This window comes from Phaethon aethereus, assembly GCF_964289735.1.
Source record: "Phaethon aethereus genome assembly, chromosome: 7".
NCBI lineage: Eukaryota > Metazoa > Chordata > Aves > Phaethontiformes > Phaethontidae > Phaethon > Phaethon aethereus.
In genome coordinates, this window is record NC_138583.1 from 20,327,103 (window position 1) to 20,346,629 (window position 19,527).

Here is a 19,527-nt window from a genome sequence, read left to right on the forward strand (position 1 = left end):
TTAGTACTTGTGGAGAAGCACCTCTTCCAAGTTACATATTCAGACCTGAGGAGGGATCAGGCTCAGGCTATATGTTCATTTACTGTCTTGCTGGCAAGACAGGACTGTCATCCCAGGGTTAAGCCATCACCTGATCCTCCCCTCCAGGGGTACAGCCACAGGCCTCCAAGCACCTGTGGGGCATGAGGCTACTTCTTGCTGCTGGCCACGGGGGAATGCTGGCAACGCCTAGTATTATTATTTCCAGTTTTGCCTGGTATAATCCTGTTTTTTCTCAGGTTTGCCTCAGGGCCAGCAGGCACTGCAGGGCTTGCGGGAATTCTGCAAAAGCAGAAGGCTCCAGCCCCCGTTTTCCAAAACGAACACTAAAAGTTTATTCCCGTATTTTACTCCTGCTTTTAAGAATGAGCTAGCAAAGAGGATGCTGGGGAAACGCTGACCGGGATCACGTTTTAGACCAAAATCCTGCTTCTTCCCGAAGTGTCCGCAATGCTTGGCAAACGGATTGCAGTGCCTCCGAGCCCGAGTGCAGGCAGCTGCCCGGGGCGAGCTGCCCGGGGCGAGCTGCCAGCGCCACCTGCCGCCGCCGGGGATCGTTCTGCTCTTAGAAGCCAGGACTTCCCCGACCCCCGGAGCAAAGGCTCTCCGTCCCGCCCCTCTGCCCAGCGGCGCTGGCACAGGGTCCCACGGCGGCTCCCAGCCCGCGCCGCGCCGCACCGGAGCCTCACCTGGAGCCGCTCTGGGCTGCAGGCAGCCTGAGGGGTCCAATTAAATCCCAGCCACCTCCTCTTCTTGTCTCCCCCCACCCCCGCCTCAACTCAGGGGCCGTCTTCTAGGAGCTTCTGCTTCCCACGGTGGCCTCCGGGTCTGTTATCTCCCTTGGGAAGCAGAGAAGATCTCCTGGCTGTGTTGGTGTTCCCAGGACTGCTAATAGATGGTGGTTCCTAACAACGCGTAGTACCAGCCCTCTGATGGGTGTCACCGATTGAGCTGGTATAAAAGAGAGAAAGGAGGTGTGCTATCTGTGGGAAGCTGAGGGTGTGATTGCTCCTGTGCTGTTGAGGCTGACAAGCGCTTTGGCATTGACTGATTCTTTCTCTGCTAACTTACAACTCCAGCCTGGGCAGGCAATCTTCACAATTCCAGTTAAAAAGTATTTCTGCTGACAGTGACTAGCTATGAGCACGTCTTGCCTAAACAACAGAGCTGAGAGCCATTTCGGAGCTTCAGAGGAGCATGAACTGGAAGCATTGGGGAAGAAAGCTTGGGACAATCCTGTTTACAATGGCTCTCCCTCTACCTCCTTGAAGATTCGAGCCATCTACAACCCCAAGTCCATCCTGGAGAATCCCTATGAGAACTTTGAAGAGGTGGGGGATCCTCTGCCCTATCAGGAAGAGCAAAGCAAAGCTGTGGATGGGAAGACAAGTCCTTTCCTCAAGTGCTGCTTCTACATCTTCAGAGGCATCCGAGGTAAATCTCTGTCACCTCACTAGGAAGGATATACTAGTCCTCAGGAAGAGTGATGGAGGGGAGGGAGGGGTGTTGTGTGAGTGTGGGGATGCAGAAGGTAGAAACCCCATGATGTCTGTGTAGCCCAGGAACCCGTTCAACATGGACTAGCATTACTCCAGGGATCATCTCTGGCTCACCAGGAAGGAGCATCCTCATTCCGTGTGGCTTGCTGTAGCTCAAGGCAATCCTGTTACCTTTACTACAAGGCAGGAGGTACAGACAGACTTAGTGCTGTGCTCAGCGTCATGCAGTGAATCTGTTGGCAGAACTTTGGACTGAGCTTAGGTGTCCTGAATCCACAGGAACCGTCACTGGTGATGAGGCTATTCTGTCTTTTCTGTGCATTTTCTAGATGGAGGGGTACTGTGTTACAGTAACTTAAGAACTGATATAAATATCCACCAGAGAAAATCTAGCACTGTCAGGACTGAAATGCAGAGGATAACAAGAATGTATCAAACCAGACTTTGCTTGAAGACAGCTGAAAGAAAGAGGTGTTAATTTCCAGGTTAAAAGACAAAGGGGAATCAAATATTATGTAGGCTTATTCAGAGGAAATCAAAAACCTGGGAGCAAGTTAGGTCTCCTGTAAGGATATAACCCTGGGCAAGAGCATTTGTTGAACAGTTTCTTATAGAAGGCATAAAGTCCTAATGCTGTAAAAACAGGGAAGACAAAGCAAGAAACTGTATTTCTTGTGGAAATTATTATTTTCTTGCCAATGTGTCTTTTCTTCCTAACTTGGAAGGCAAGAACCTTTCTCAGAGCTGTATTCTCTAGCAGTACATGTGAGTGAATAACAGTATAGCCTGGTCCTGAATTGCACAGCCCCTCTATGATCAATTCTTTCTTATTTCTCATTGCAATTACAGTCTAATGCTATTAATTTGCATGGCAGCCAGAACTGAGGCTTTAGAGGTTTCTCCTGGCCTGGGAGCAATGCTGGGTGGGCTTGGTCAGTTGTTATGGATCACTCGGGGGCAGTGTATCATTTACCTGTTTTATTGTTTGAGACTTAAAAGGAAAAACAATTCCATATTTCAAAATTCCATTTGTGAGATGCCAGGGTTGAAACTGGAGCATGCAAATGAAAATACACCAGGGCAACGAAGCTGGTAAGGGGTCTGGAGAACAAGTTTTATGAAGAGCAGCTGAGGGAACTGGGGTGGTTTAGTCTGGAGAAGAGGAGGCTGAGGGGAGACCTTATCGCTCTCTACAACTACCTGGAAGGGGGTTGTGGTGAGGTGGGTGTTGGTCTCTTCTTCAAACAAATAAATACGCAAGTAACTAGCGATAGGATGAGAGGAACTGGCCTTGAGTTGCACCAAGGGAGGATTAGATTGGATATTGGGAAAACTTCCTTTACTGAGAGAGTGGTCAAACACTGGAACAGGCTGCCCAGGGAGGTGGTGGAGTCACCATCACTGGAAGTGTTCAAAAAATGTGTAGACGTTGCCCTTCAGGACATGGTTTAGCGGGCATGGTGGTGGCGGGCTAACGGTTGGACTTGATGATCTTAAAGATCTTTTCCAACCTTAATGATTCTGTGATACCTGTTCAGGACACTACAGCATTTCCTTCCTCTATTACTGTTGCAGCAGTGTGTTCTGCCAGCAAGGGTGGTAAATAGGGTTGTAGGATAGACCAGAGCTGGGAAGATGAGCTCCAAAGGCCAGCGCAGGTAGAAGAAAGGCCTCTATCAGCCTCACAGAGGTGGGGAATTTTTGCTTGAAGAATTTGCATCCTTCCTTGGCATCTTTACTAAGTGCTTAAAATTTTTCATTACCTCCCCAAATATTGCTAGTTCTTACCTTCCTCTTCCACTTAATCACTTTAGTGTCTCACATGGAAAATGGAGGTAGTAAAGGTAAGTTGCTTAGCCAAGGACAGCTTGTGGTTTTGGGGGGTTTTTTTTTTTGCTTAAAAACCATTCCTTGGGATTACGTGTCCATAGCTCTTCTGGGCTACTGGTCATAGTTGGCTTATTGAGTTTTTTTCTTGTCCTCACCAGCTACTGGGCTGGACTACAAGTGAGTAGCTGCTGCTCGTAGTGCCACTGCTCAGGACTGTTCCTCTCTAAACTGCATCTAAGCAACTCTGTGTCCTCTGGTTCCTGCCTACCTCCTGCCGCCTCAGCTGTTTCATGGCCAGCCTACAGACACACTTTGCTGGGTATCTGGGTGGCACAGTGACTGATGAGGGACACCCAGCTTCTCACTGCCTTTGGAAGAGGATCTCCAGCTATACCTAGGACCATGAGCTAGTCACTCACCTAGGTCACAAGTCTGGTTTAAAAGCAGCCTCAGAAGATAATGTAGATGTTGCCATTAATTCTTATCAGTAACTTGTTACTAGCAGGAAGGAAAGAATTACAAACAAATTGCATTGATTGACTGTTTTCTAGATTCTGAGGTGTTTTTCTTTGCTCTGCCTTGTGACTGCTGTATGGTCATGCAAGATGCCATAAGGAGGCCTGGATGTTTTCTGGTCTTGAGTATCCTTCTATTCCAAATGTCATGTTCAAAATAGCTGCATCCCTGAGGGGGCAGGTGGTGCCAAAGGAGGCACAGATGGGCACATGCTTCATGTATGAGGTGGTATATTTCCATGGCATATTTCGTAAAGATACAGCTGAAACAAAACATCAGCTGATATAGTCTTACAATTACTGGATGCAATTTGAAAGGGTACTGGACCAGCTTCATGGTTGTATAATTTTGGACAAGTCTCTGAAACAAGTTTTCAACGATATTTGAGTGTCCCTGAATTTAGGTGTTCCCAAGCAGACTTCTACTCCCAAAGCAAAGAAAGTCTGTGCCTCTGTTCCAAACGTGGTTATTAGGGGTTCCCTGCCTCCTGGAAAAACAAACCTGTTAAAAGATTGTGATGTAGTTATATCTAGAGATGGAGTCATTTAAAAGTGACCTGAACAGGTGGCTGGGTTGTTTCCCCTTGTTTTCCTCTGATGTGGAGATTCCTGTAGACCACATGCTATTCTCTCCTGCACAGGTGTTAATCCATATTTTCTCCAGGCTCTCATTTCTGTTGCTGGTCTGGCATGTCCAGAACAGGCTATTGGTTTGTCTGTCCAGGAGTGAGGGTGGATGCTGCAACAGTCACTATGGTGGCTGATGGTGCAAAAAGCCTCTCTAATCTATTGAGATACCAAAGAGCTATCGAAAGGATAGGAGTAAAGGCGCACAGGCACTATACCACTTTTGCTTGTTCTAGGAAAAAAAAGTGCTTCATCTTCTGCCACAGACGACTTCAAATGTGTGGCCTTTGATCAGCTTTGATCCTGGCTTGCAGGAGGATGATTGTTGCATAGCACTGGGTACGGGCATCAGGGCTGAGCTCTCTAGGAGCTGCAGAAAGTAGCAAGACTATGGGTATTATTGACATAGCTTCCATCATTAGGCTTTCAAGTGGAAGTTCTTACGCCTTTCAACTTCAGAAGCATTTCAGAAATCACAACAGAAAGCCATTACAATAAGAACAAACAAATACACTAATGGTATTGGGCGGTTCATCAAACCCAAAATATCAAGGCTCCTTTTAAAGAAAGTGTTTCTCTGTTTTTTGATCAACCCTGGTGACGTTTAATGAGTTGCTTTCACTGTGTGAAGAAATCAGATCACTAGCTGGTGCATTTGACATAACTGTATTGAAGTCAGTAGAAGTCCATTGACAGATATCCTGAAGAAAATTTGGCTCCAATTTTTATTCTGAAAATATTGAGTTGGGTTATATGATTGATTCTTATGACCTACAAGAAATCTGCAAGAGCTTGTAGGTAAGCAAGAGACAAATATTTGGGGCCTGATGGTTCAATATACACTAAGAGGACTAATAGTTGTAAAGCTAACATCAGATGCAGTTCTGTTATCAAAGTCCTATCAGAAGGTCAGCTGTTGGCACATGAATGACTGAAATGAAATTCTGTGGTTTCCAGAGTACCTGTGACATAGACTGAATTTCTGCCAAGAATAAGCTGAAAAACAGGCATGAAAAGATCAGTCCACATTGAACTCAAACAGAAAACTGGAGAGTGATTTAGCAAAATAAGAAAGCCAGCATATTTCAGTTTCAGTCAGCCCCAAATCCTTTGTTCACACTGGAATGATTCTTTTTAGGGATTATTTAACACATTTTTACAGCCTTTAGTCAAGTTTTGAAATGAAAAGTGGTTTAGCTTTGAAAAGTGTCAAAAATCCAACTCCCAACAGTGTTCTTTGGGCACGGGACTGTAACTCCTCACATGGCCTTTGAGAATGGCCATCAAAACTCTCCAATTCCTTCTTTACACCCAACAGGTCTGTGGGGCACCACGCTGACTGAGAACACAGCTGAAAACAGAGAGCTTTATGTAAAGACCACACTGCGAGAGCTGCTGGTCTATATTGTGTTCTTGGTGGACATCTGTCTGCGTAAGTTACTGTCATATCTCATAGGTGTCCTTTCTGTGTGTGGTGTGAGGGGAATAACATGAGGTTTTATTATTAGACTTCCTCACTCTGTTGTAGGTGTTTAATTTATTGTACATGCAGTCACTGCAGCAAGCAGGTGTGTCATTAACCTACAGAATAGCTGCTGCACGCAGAAGTAAAATAATTGAGTATTGCTCTAGACCTAATTGATATTGGTTAGGTCCAAGAGGTATTTTCTGATCCACATTATCAGTTCTAGTCATTGATTTGGAAGAATCTGCCCAGGGTCTTTTCTTAGTTTCACAGCAAATGTTTAAGACCCAGAAAGCAGCTCTAGAAACTTCCTGGGATCAAAGACACAGGATTGTGTCAGAGATTTTCCCCCCTGAGACTGGAGGTGTGGCTGAGGTGATAAAGCAGATGGCAGCTCACACTGTTCTTCTTGGATGGATTTACTGCATCCCTGTACTGAATGGTAATGGGCTTTGTGTGGGTAAAACAATGGCTGTTTGTTTTTTGGGAAGGTTCATTCATTATCGCAAATGAGCACCTGTGGCATAGGACAGTGAAGAGGATTATATTTCATGGACCCTGTGGCAGGATAGACAGACAGACAATACCAACCTGAGTTACTATCACACTGGCACGGGGAGGTAATGCTTCAGTCACTATTCCTAAAGAACCAAGACACACACACAGTGTGGTCGCATACTGACTCATCCGGAAGTAGGGGAGGGGGGTGTCTCTTGAATGTCAGCTGCTTTATATTCATGGAACCCTTTCAACAGCAGGACGTGTTCTTAGTGATCACCATGATGGATGCTTTTCTGCAGGAAGGAGCACTGGAGAGTTGAAACAACATGTTCAGGGAAGTTAGAGCCTGCTCCTGTTTGAGGTTTCTTGGTAGATTAGAACTTAACTGGAGCTTTCCTCTTGGGAAAATGGGGTGGTCTCTGCAAAATACAGATCATGGACTTTATTCTGAGAAAGAAAAGTTCTTTCAGAAATTTTGTCTGAGGAAAAAAATTGTTACCCAGGATGTTCAGTTGCATCATTCAATCGTCTTCTCTGGCTTGTAAACTCTTATAATCTGTCAGTCTGACAGTTTAAATTCTGGAACATGCAACAGATAAATTTGTAAATCCCTAACAAAGACGGAAGTAGTATCATTAGAGTTCCCAAGGTTTCTTCTCTTGTGCCTTGTTCAGCTTACCTGTGATAGTACAAGCTACACAGAAAGTGTTTATATGTATATATCTGTGTCAGGCTCCAATATTCAGGTATAAGGGCGGACCCTCTTCTTGTCTCTTCTCTTAGTGACATATGGAATGACAAGTTCCAATGCCTATTACTACACCAAAGTGATGTCTGAGCTCTTCCTGCAGACCTCTACAGATGGCCGTGTCTCCTTCCAGTCCATCAGTAGCATGGCTGACTTCTGGGTGGTGAGTACAAGTCTGGCCCAGCATAGGGAGCCCTGGAAATCTCAGCTAGACTGGGATACTCAGTTCCCTCTGAATGTGCTCCCTACTGCTTTCAGCAAGGCATTTTGTTGCTACAAACTTTTGCCAGCTACTAGCAATAGTTACAGTATCATCTGCATGCAAAATATCCACTGATCAAAAATATTATTTATCCCTCTGAGCACTGTGGCCAGGATACTGGCTAGGCTAAGGCTAAGTGTTGTGTGTGACCAGAAGAGTCTGTTCCCCAGAAACTTACCAGCTAGACGGGCAGGACATAACAGAAAAAATTGCTGTGATATGATGCTCATTGCACAAATAGGGAGTACTGGCCTGGGAAGGGCAAGTGACTTACTCCAGGTTTCCTTGCGGTAGAAATGGCTTTGAATCCTACAGTCCAATGTTTTAGTAATAAGACTATCTCCATTTTCATGGGCAATTGTGGGAACAGCACACTTAACCTGCCTGTAATTCTTGCATGGGCTGGGCTGATCTATAGATTTTTTTATGAAGAAGCTGAATTAAAATTGGCACTGGCTTTTATCAAAGAGAATAAAGAGAGGAAAAGATGCCTAGGGTCTAAAACATTTCTGTCAAAGAACTGGTGAAGGAATAATATGAGCCACAGTGAATGTTGTTGAGATATTGCAACCACTTATCTCTGACAGTCTGACAAATAATTTGTCAGTTAGCCTTGTCTTTTCCTGCTGTATTAAAAAAGGAAAATGAACTATGGCACTATTGTTTTCCCCCCACTGTTTCCAGGGTACTGGCACACCCCCTTTTCGTAATTTGCACCTCATGCCAGGACAATTGCTTGAGACTTGTGCTCACTGAGGTAGAAGGGAAAAAGAGGCTTGCAGGTCCCTTGCCTCCTCACTAACCCAACAAGGTGCAGCAATCGTTATTACAAGCCTGCGAGAAGCCAACAACCCTGCTGCCCAGCATCCCTCCACCGTCGCTGCTCTTTCCCTGCCTTTAGTAGAAGCCTGTGTTGGATATATGCTACGTTCCAACTTGGGGAGTAGAGAGGGGTGGGTCAGGTCTTACTATCTCAAGCCCAGGCCAAGAAAATTCCTCTGATATAAGGAGGACATGAAGAAGTTGTTCTCCTCTCCCCCTCTTGCAGTTTGCACAAGGGCCCCTTCTGGATAATCTTTACTGGACAAAGTGGTATAACAACGAGTCCCTGGCAGCGCATGGCACCCAGTCATACATCTATTATGAGAACCTGCTACTCGGTGTCCCACGCATGCGACAACTGAAGGTGAAGAACAATTCCTGTGTGGTCCATGATGACTTCAAGGAGGAAATCTCAGGCTGCTATGATGTATACTCAGAAGACAAGGAAGAAAGGATGTCCTTTGGACTCATCAATGGAACAGCGTAAGTACATCTTCTGCTGTTCAGGATTAGAAAATCTGTGATTTCTTTCTGTTTTTTTTTTTTAGTTGCCCCAAATTAGTCTCTTTTAGTTAAAATAAGATCTGCTGAGCCACAGGACACCAGAGTTGAGTTTTTCATATAAGGCTGGAATTCCCCTTGCAGCCAGTGGCAGCAAGTCGTTTTTGTCTATCAATAAGGCCAAGTGTCTCTTTGAGGAAAAGCACAACAGAATGAGTGTCACAGTGAAACCTGTTGGGAAAGCCATGAAAAATCCAGTGGAGAATTAGGTAGGGATTGTTGTCTGTTTTTAGGAGGATGAAGATAAATAGAAAACTCTGGGATCAGATCTATCAAACGGATGATGCTATCTGCTTTCCTTCCTGGATTTCAGGAGCCAGAGAGAAGGGATTGTATCTCTTTCGTCTTGAAAAACCTATTTCTCTATAATAATCTGAGGTAGCTGCAGTTTAATAACTTTTTGCTTGCTGCATGAATCTTGGTCTGTGAACAAGAAGCTATTGTTCGTAAGGAAATAAGATTCAAGTGTGTTCTAAGCAGAGGGTTGTGTGCAACATGGTAGGAGGCAATACAGCAGATCCTGAGAGTAACCTCCATTCAAACAAGATTGCGGCATAGCCAAGGAACCTGTAGAATTTTCCCTCCATAGTATCGCAAGCCATGTTTTGTCACTGCTAGGAAGCACTGCATCAGAAATCTATCAATAATGAAGAACTGATATAAGCTCAGATACGGAACAGAAATTAAGTGCCAACTCTTTAATTAGAAACTGCTCTGTCCCTTGAAGATATAGTCTAATTTCTCTTGGCTACAAGGTCATATCCAAGACTAGGATGGTTATGCCTTTGTTTATGGCTTGCCTGTTGCAGGTGGAGGTACCATTCTGAGGAGGAGCTGGGTGGCTCATCTCACTGGGGAAGACTAACCAGTTACAGTGGGGGAGGATACTACATAGACCTCAAGCTGACCAGAGAAGAGAGTGCTGAAGCCCTGCAAGTCTTGAAGGAGAAGCGGTGGCTGGATCGGGGGACACGAGTTGTCTTTGTTGATTTCTCTGTGTATAATGCAAATATCAATCTGTTCTGCGTTCTGAGGTAAGCAGGGTCCCACTGACTACTCTTCTGCCTCTCATTTCTTTCTCAGTGCAGGTGACTGGACCTTGGCTACATGCCAGGTGCCCACCAAGCTGCTCTATCACTTTGCTCCTCAGCAGAATGGGGGAGGGGGGAGAAAATAAGATGTAAAAAACCATTGCGGGTCAAGACAAAGGCAGTTTAATAAAGCAAAAGGAAAGGCCTTGCACAGAAGCAAAGGAGAACAAAAGATTTGTTCTCTACTTCCCATCAGCAGGCGATGTCCAGCCACTTCCCGGGAAGCAGGGCTTCAGTCTGTATAGCAGTTGCTCTGGGAGACAAATGTTGTAATAACGAATACCACCCCCGCCCCATCCCTTTTCTTAGCTTTTATTGCTGAGCAGACATCATAGGGTATGGAATATGCCTTTGGTCAGTTTGGGTCAGCTGTCCTGGCTGTGTCCCCTCACAAGATCTTGCCCACCCCCAGCCTACTGGCAAGAGGGGAACGTTGGAGAGACAGCCTTGATGCTGTGCAAGCACTGCTCAGCAGTAGCCAAAACACTGGTGCATTATCAACACCTCTGTAGCTACCACTGCAGAGCACAGCACTATGAGGGCTGCTATGGGGAAAATTAACTCCATCTCAGCCAGACCCAATACAATGCCACAGTTTCTTAGAATGCAAATATTTTAATACTGTCCACTACGGGGGTAAGACTGAGTGGTGTCAGTAGATGTTGCATAGATTAGTAAGAAGACTTGGTCTTCCTGCCATAACCAGTCATGCTTCTCTTCACCTTTCACCCTTTCCTGTCATGGGCAGTGAAGCAGCAGAGATAAGGCTGCATAAACACATGCACAACTCTTCCACTCATGGTTTGGTGGATAGCTCATGCTCAGGTTTGATGCCTCTCAAAATTATCTAAGAGCCTCTGTCCCCCTTTTTGCAAGTATCAGAGTTTTCTTGTCCCCTTCAAGGTTAGTGGTTGAGTTTCCAGCCACTGGTGGTGCCATTCCTTCCTGGCAAATCCGGACAGTCAAGCTTATACGATATGTCAGCGCATGGGACTTCTTCATCATTGCCTGTGAAATTGTCTTCTGTGTCTTCATCTTCTACTATGTGGTGGAGGAGATTTTGGAGCTGCGTATCCATAAGTTTCAGTACTTCACCAGCATCTGGAACATTCTGGATGTGGTTGTCATTCTGGTGAGGATCCTTGCACGCTTTTTTGGGGAGACCAATGGCAGAGAGGTATAAGAGCCAAGGCAAATGAAGGAATGGGGAAAATGGTCTAGGTAAGACAAGAGCTGGCACATCTTTTTCTCCAATAACAAAATGAACTACGGAGTAAATGGGCATATGCTCTTCTATCAGTTGTTAGGAGAAATTGTTTTCTTTAGAGATGCCTGAGAGGCTGTGAAGTCAGGGCACCATTCAGCGCATTAAGACCTTATTTCCATCTCCCACCAGTAGACTGCAGTTGTGAAGTGTGATACTAATTTTTGTGGAAAGCATAGGCACAGCAGTCACTGCAGACTCTTCCTCTTTGCAGCTCTCCATCGTCGCTATTGGGTTTCACATCTTTCGCACCATTGAGGTGAACAGGCTGTTGGGAGAGTTGCTGAAACACCCTGACACCTATGCAGACTTCGAGTTCCTGGCATTCTGGCAGACACAGTACAACAACATGAATGCAGTCAACTTATTCTTTGCCTGGATCAAGGTATTGTAGGGGGTCTGGGAGATGCCAGGCTTCCAGTCTCAGATCTCTTCCTCTAGATAGCTTGGGGGCTGACTCTTCCATCCCTCTGAGTGAATGAGGGTAATAGCTATATAACAGAGAAGGATTTTCCTCAAACTCACATGATCTGTTTTGCAGTAAATCTAGACAACTTTTCACCTTGCATTTGGAGGCCAGTTATTTGGAGATAACAGACAGGGAGACAAAGTCAGATGTTGTGGTGTAAAAGTGGTTTTAGAAAATGCTGAGTACAACATAACTTTGTCCATCCTGTACTATTTTAGTATTTTGGAGGATAATCTGGCAAACCATGTTTCCCTTTCACGATGGTCACCCAACAATTGGAAATGACTCATCTGGTGGCATGGACTTTGCATTTCAACCAAAGCATTTTGGCATGATGGAAAGCCACACTGTACTTGTGACTCCTCATTAGCATCAAGACATTTGTCCTTATAGCAGTCCCTCTTCATATTTTCCTTTGACACAGGGAACAAAGTCATATGTTTATGATACCGCAGGAAGATGGTAGCATACCTGGGCAAATATCCTGAACACTATACCACCATTCCCCTAGCCTGGCTATCTTCTCAGTGCTTTGGTACTATAGTGATCTTCTTGCCTTAACAAACATGCACAGGTATGAGAGAGACTGACCTAGCTGATGGTTTGATCTAACTTTTTCCCTGTTCTTTCTTCTTGCAGATATTCAAGTATATTAGCTTTAACAAAACAATGACCCAGCTCTCCTCCACACTGGCACGTTGTGCCAAAGACATCCTGGGCTTTGCCATTATGTTCTTCATTGTCTTCTTTGCCTATGCCCAGCTGGGTTACCTTCTTTTTGGGACACAAGTGGAAAACTTCAGTACCTTTGTTAAATGCATGTAAGTGTATAAGTCAGAACCATGTTTCCATCATTTCATCAAAAGAATTTTAATTACTTTTCAACCCCCCCCACCTGCAAATCTGAATGTCAATCAGACACTTATTGTATCTCATTGTAATAAAGCCACAGTGGTTAATAAGTTGCTCATGGTCCTCCAACTGTGACACCTTCATAGACAAAAAAATGCAGTGAGAAAACTGATGGTTACAGACAGATTTCTGGTTGTCTGGTGTTTATCAGTAGCTGATCCTACCAGACTTTGAGATGCCCTGCAGCCCTACAATTCAATGGAAATACCAACCTTCTCATGGGAGCTTTTAGTGAGAAGTTTCCGTTTGCTAAAGTCTGGACAGCTTTCCCTTGATGTGGAGTTGTTAGGCAAACCAAGGGTACTCAAAATGCAGAGTGGTTTAACATCTTTCTGCAGAAAACCATCATAGCTCTGCTGATAATTTAGTTTCTGTTCTGCAGAACCTTCTGTCATTTTCTCACGTGCTGTGGGTCCATAAAGGTAGTAGAATGGTGCTGTCTGACTGTCACTGAGACCTGTTTTTGTACACCAGCAGATGGCTTTAGGTCTAGTTAGGATAAATGTCTCTAACTCTGGTGGTAAGAACTAAATAGCTCAAAACAAGCATTCTGAGGTGGGCTCAGAGTGTTGTTTTGGGTTGTTTTGTTTTGTTTTTTTAATAAGGAAGAGGCCCAGATAGAAGCTCCCGAGTTTTGAAATTCTATGGCTTCTAAATACACTTGCTGATCACATCATTTCAGTGTCTGTACAAACAGCTGCATGAAAACTTTTCTGTATTTTATCAGATAGTGCACTTCAGTTCAAACAAAGATTTGGAAGGAATACTGTTTGTTGCTACAGGGTTTTCACAGGGAAAAGCAGAACTAATACATTTATCTTATCAAGATGATAGCTTTAAACACTGAAATGAAAAAGTCAGAAACTTCATATTTGTATTATTTATAAATACATCTGATTTTTTTTATAAGATAGGAGCTCTGCTTCATTTCTGAAAGATGTTAGTCATATAATATGCCAATTTTAATACTAACTCAGCATGAAGTTTTCTAAAATATGTTGTATAATAGTCTAAATAAGATTAAGTAGACATTTTCAAAGCAAAAGAGATAAAAATAATTTCTTACTGGAAGGAGAGATTTCAGCATCACTGAATTGGGACAATTCAAACCAAAGAAGAGGAAGCAATGCCGTATTCCTCTTCCTTAGATCTTGAACACATTCCCAACTTCCTAAATAGTCCAAATGCAAGGAATCTGAAATGGAGCTTTGCATTTCTTAGACAGGATTTTCAGGCTCTGGGCTCTCATGGTCCTTTTTCCTGCACATGGCTTCACAGTCTGTGTCTGCCTTTCTGTCTGTCTTTTTTTCCCCCTTTCATTTTTTTTAATTGGAGGATATTTTTTTACAAGGGTCATTTCACTGATCAATTTCCAGAGAAGTCCCACAGATAATGTATGAAGATACCAGAGGGAGGGGATGACCAGTGGGTGGATGAGCACCCACAGGAGGAGGTGTTTGGGAAGTAAGTTAAGATATTCAGTCTCAGACAGTCCTTCAGGCCATGTGTGACGTTAAGGGAGCTACTTGCTACAGCAGCGGTTTTCAGCCTGTGTTCCACAGACCTCTGGCATCCAGGTCCTGCCTTTAAGGGGTCTACAAGAGATAACTGACGTAAGAAAACTTCTGATCAATAGACTTAAATTTGTTTTATTATAGGGGCTATGAATTGCAAAAGGTGGAAGAGCACTGTCCAGTACTAACATCCTGTCCACAGTCTCATGAACTTTCTTGCCAGAGAAGGCTTCAGTGAGTCAAGTGCCTTTATAAGGGAAAATTCTGGTTTTGTTTTGTTTTTGGTTTCAACTCCTGTTTAGACCAAAATGCACTTTGGACAACCAGAAATTTGTGTGGAAACAATGTTTTACTTTCCAGCCAGCTCTTGCTCTAAGCAGATCAGCTCCATTCACCCTGAAATACTATGGGTACATTTAACTCACCAGTCAGTCTGAGTGACTTAGACCCTGCTGTGACTTGTGCCTGTGACCATCTGGGCTGCAGGCACGTTCAGGGCTCACCTCAGGACTGCTTGAGGAGGTAGAATAAAGGTATGTGCCTTTCTGTGACCTTCTGCTTTTGCTCTCCTCCAGCTTCACCCAGTTTCGGATCATTCTTGGTGATTTTGACTACAATTCCATTGACAATGCCAACAGGGTCCTTGGGCCTATTTACTTCGTCACCTATGTGTTCTTTGTTTTCTTTGTGCTGCTGGTAAGCAAGCAAGCCCTCCTTGCCCCTGTATTGACAGCAGTGTTGGAGAGAGCCCTCCCGATAAGCATTTGCACTGCACCTAACTCAGCGATTAGCAAGAAAGGAAGGTTCTCTTACGATAGTGTTGCAGTACGAATAGACCAAAGTAGAGAAAGACCACATCACTGCAGTTGGGGATTTGATGATCAGGGCCATTAAGGGCCATATTCACACCCTTTAAGGTGAAGATTAAAACTGACTGGGAATACCACTGACATGGTAGCTGAATTCAAGGGGATCAGTTCAGCTGCTCTGTAGCAGGCAGTGAACAAAGCATGGGGGACAGTCTCTGGCTTCCTCAGCAATGGATGCAGAGGGATGCTCGTAATGACCAGGTTGAATACCCAGTGCTAGGAATCCAAATGTAACCTAAGATCTTACAGGAGGGTCTCCCAAAGATGGTATTTGAGCTGGGAACAAATGTACCTTCAGCCACTGCTTTAAATACAAGGACCTCCTCCCCAGTGAGAAAGCCCTGTGTGGCTGAAGTAGGCCTTCCCTTCACACACTTTAATTTGCCCAAGGGATACCCCATGTGGAAATAGCTCCTTGTTTAACTGAGCCCTGCACAGTTATGCTTGTCTCTTGCTGCTGGAGAAGGCAAGATGCCTCATGGTTATTCATCTCTTTTCTTTACCTTTTTCTAGAACATGTTTCTGGCCATCATCAATGACACCTACTCAGAAGTCAAGGAGGAGCTTTCAAGCCAGAAGGATGAGCTGCAGCTCTCAGACATCTTGAAGCAGGTGACAAATAGTGAAAACTGTGCTATTTTCTAGATAAATCCTGAAGCATTTTCAGGAAGTCCCTGACCTCCGTGGAATTTCCCAGAGAAAAACAGTGGTTGCCAACTCCAGATCCACCTTCTTGGTGCATACAGGAGTCACAGTTCCTTTCTGGGATAAATCAAGCTGCCAGACCCTTAGGCAATGGGAAGATGAGAAAGCAGGGGCTGGGGGAATCCTGTTACTTGAGCATGCTAGTAGTGTTTCTGAGACTTTTCTTCCCAGGACAGTCTCCAGACAAAGCTCTTTCAAGGTCTTAACAGAGTGTACTTTGATCAACAAAATGGCAGGTCCTGTTTTGCTAAGCTAAGCATGTTACAGTGGTGCAAATCTAGTGGGGTATATCTGGAATTCCCACGGGCAAATTCCAGAAAAGGTCCTACAAGTTCACAACTCGGTGCTGTGGGATCAATGTTCTGCAAAGAATAGTATTTGAGAAATTATCTTAAACAGCTGATGACTGGGAGCTCAGCTAAAGGGAGAACCGAGAGGAGAAAAGCAGAGAGCAAACTTTGTCATGGAGACCCTGGCTACCATGTTGGTGCCACCTTGAAGGCCTGATCCTAGTTTAGAGATGGGGCTCATTCAACAGTGTTGTATTTATGCTTCTGGAAAGCTTAAAATCTTCCTGTATTACTTAGCATCTGCTCACCCATGTTGCATTGTCCACTCTGCCCTATTTTTCACTGTTCTGCCTGCATGATTCTGTTGTCTGTTTGCACCTTTGGTAACAGAGCTACAACCGGACGCTCATGAGGCTGAAGCTGAAGAAGGAGAGGATTTCTGACGTGCAGAAGGCACTGCAGAATGGAACAAAAGAATTGGACTTTGAAGACTTCAAGAACAGCTTGAAGGAGTAAGTGAGTCAGATTGAGGGATGCCTGCTTATCCCTTTCTCTTGGTCATACAGGTAATTTATATTCTCTAGTTTTCAAGGCTGGCAGAGCAGTTAGCTCAGATCCGGGCAATGTAAGACTCAAAAAAATAGTTATCATCTTTCCTCACATGTTAGTCTCCTGTTCTAAACAGGTTTGTGTTGCTATTTCTTTCACATTTGGGATGTTTAGGTTTGTCACTGGCAGGAGGAAACAATACACTGATTTCAAAAGGTGTACTCCCACACTGTTAGAACCTAACCGTGTAATTCAGTGCCTTGAGCTTCCTCTTTTTATCCTTTTGCAGATTGGGCCATGCAGACCATGAGATCACAGCAGCCTTCTCCAGGTTCGACAAAGATGGCAACCACATCCTTGATGAAGAGGAGCAACAGCAGATGAAGCATGACCTAGAAGCAAAAAGGGTAAAAAAAGGGCAAGGAAAGAAACCCTCTGTTTGGTAGGGGTGGCCAAAAGCAGCCTCAGGAATCTTTGAGTTTGTGGTATAAACTAAGCAGGCAACTGAAATACAGCTCCAACGCTGCCTGGACAGCAGCTGAGTATATCACTGCCTGTGAAGCTCTGTGTTAGCCACAGTGAGGCTGACACAGAGTTAGCACCCAACTTTGCAGGAATTTCTTTATCTATCTTCTAGGTTGCTCTGAATACAGAGATTGAAAATTTGGGAAAATCCTATGATGACAACAACCTGGATGAGAATCTGACCTACATGGAAGCAAGAAATAACCATGCCAATATGGCCAGCTGGGTCTCCAAAGAAGAGTTCCAAGTGTATGTTTGTGCTGGCAGTAGTTTAATCCCTCTGCAAACGAGGGGTCTGATTCCCTGCTGCTTCCTTCCCTGATGTAACTGTTTACATTGGTGCTGAGCAGTTTCAGTAAGATCTTGTCCCTTTTTACCTTGCACGCGCATAAGTGAGCAGGTCAGGAGAGAACTGGGATAGTTCCTGTAATGTAGTTTGCTTGTTCCTGTAAAAGATTGGGTTAAGAAATTTTGCTTTCTGCCTCTTGAATAACTTCTGCAGCTGTCAGCTGGCCACAGGCAATATGCTGTCATGTTTCAGGTCAGAAGGTAGCCTGGATAACCGGGCCAGGGGAAGCAGATACTTTTACAGAAGGTCCTGTGGGAATAAATATCCTTGATTTATAACCTAGTTGGCCTTCATCCTCCAAGTCTGAGAATAACACTTGACTGTTTCTTCCACAGGAATAGCATGGGATAACATAGCACAGGGAATCAGCAGATCCTGATTCTGCTACTGAGAAACACTGAGCAATCCACATAGGGCCCCCCTCAAAGGAGAGGAAGATGCAATATTTAATAATGGGATTATATTGCCATCCAAACTGTTGGGATCCATCCTAAGCAGAATCACTGATTACAGATGAAAACAGTGTAGCGGGCAGTTGTTTTCAGTGGGTATGAATGAGTTCTCTGATGAGGAGCATTCACTCCTGTTTGAGGTGTGGCAAATTGTTCATAAGATTTCTGCTGCAAATCCTACTGTTCGACACAAGAAAAAACTTGAAAATGCTCTTCCTGTCTTCCTCAGCCTCCTGCAACGCGTGCTGCAGCTGGAACAGTCCATAAACATCATTGGCTCCAAGATTGATGCAGTGGTGAACAAGCTGGATGTGCTGGAAAGAAACAAGCTGAAGAGGAAGGACCTGTTGGGCAAGCCGCTGGATAATGTTAGCAAGGTTGGTAGCCCACCACCAGACATTTGAACCAATTTCAGGGTAGGTGACCAGCTCTGCTATGTGAATGGACCTGGTATCATCTTTGCTTTCCCAGCCCCCTTTGACATAAGACAAAAAGGGTCAGCACTTTGTATGATCAAGCCTCTTCTGTTCCAGCAGGGTGACAAAAAGTTTCTTGCTTTCATGTCCCCCCAGTTAACCATGGTACCCTTAAACACACCTTACAGATCCTTTGAGGCCAAGCTCATTCCTGTGGCAGTGGATGCAATTCACTTGTCTTAGTTTCTTTGTGCCTACTTATCCTCAGATGTCAAAAAAGACCATACTGTTCTTCCCAGCAAGAGCGAGCTCATGATAGTGTTGTGGACTGTGATCTTAACATGTTGCCTGTGGATTATTTATCACACATGAGGTGGAAGATTGTTAGCAGTGTGCCCATAGTGCCTCACTGCAGACTTGTGACTTTTGCCAAAGACTGCCTGTATTCAGTCAACCAGCATATTTTGGGTCTTCAACTTTAAAGTCAAAGGCACGAAGGCATGCAGGAGCCATGTCATTACTTCATGTCCTCATGGCTTTCGTAAGGAGAATAGTCCAACAGCACACAGTGACCTAGCTGAGTCAGAAAGAAGCCTCTTTTGCAGAGTAGTTTTGTGATCCCTTCCCATCTGAAAGAGTAGTTTGGAGGATCCCAATTCTCAGGTGAACATGTCTGAAAGATTGTTTCAGTGTTTGCTTTGCTTTGCCCCGGGATTTCTGTGAATGTTCTTGTAGAGGGTGAAAAGGGATGAGTGTACATTCATCAGTGTATTGCAGCAAACAGTATATTGGATCTTTAATAGATGAGCAGGTTGTACTGATTTCTGGAAGAGTGTGGAAGGATATTTAAGTATCATGCACACCTTGTCTCTCTCCTGGAGTGTTGCTAGACCTCTTGGTAGCTTGCTAACAATGCAGGTCACTTTTTTTCTTCTGGTTCACAGGAGGAAGAACCCAGTCAGGAAGAGCTGCTCCCCCAGAGCCTAGACCAGCTGGGGAAAGAAGCAGCAGAAAACTGGGGAACGGAATGTGTACAGGCAAACAACCTGAGTGGCAGCTCTTCCCAAAATGGGGTCTACTCTATCTTGCCCAGGTCAAGTGTGCCGGGATCTCAGGTGCCCAAGAACATCCAGGTGCAGTCTGATGTGCGCTTCTAGTGAACAGCCCAGTGCTCCCTGTCTGCCTCCTGCAGCACTAAGTCACCATCAGTTGTTTCCCCAGTGTTAGAAAAATCAGGGCAGCTGGACACAGAT

At 44.6% G+C, this 19,527-nt stretch overlaps 1 protein-coding gene across 1 annotated transcript; it reads left to right on the forward strand.

Annotated features, from left to right (window-relative positions):
- Positions 1-1,178: 1,178 nt before the first annotated feature.
- Positions 1,179-19,431, forward strand: PKD2L1 (polycystin 2 like 1, transient receptor potential cation channel; the record flags this gene model as incomplete). Its single annotated transcript, XM_082002462.1, has 15 exons — positions 1,179-1,473; positions 5,829-5,942; positions 7,260-7,387; positions 8,535-8,791; positions 9,679-9,903; positions 10,864-11,092; positions 11,439-11,609; positions 12,333-12,514; positions 14,695-14,815; positions 15,502-15,600; positions 16,374-16,495; positions 16,822-16,939; positions 17,170-17,306; positions 18,088-18,235; positions 19,219-19,431. 15 exons carry the CDS (start codon positions 1,179-1,181, stop codon positions 19,429-19,431), a joined length of 2,559 nt encoding a protein of 852 aa, XP_081858588.1.
- Positions 19,432-19,527: the final 96 nt, after the last annotated feature.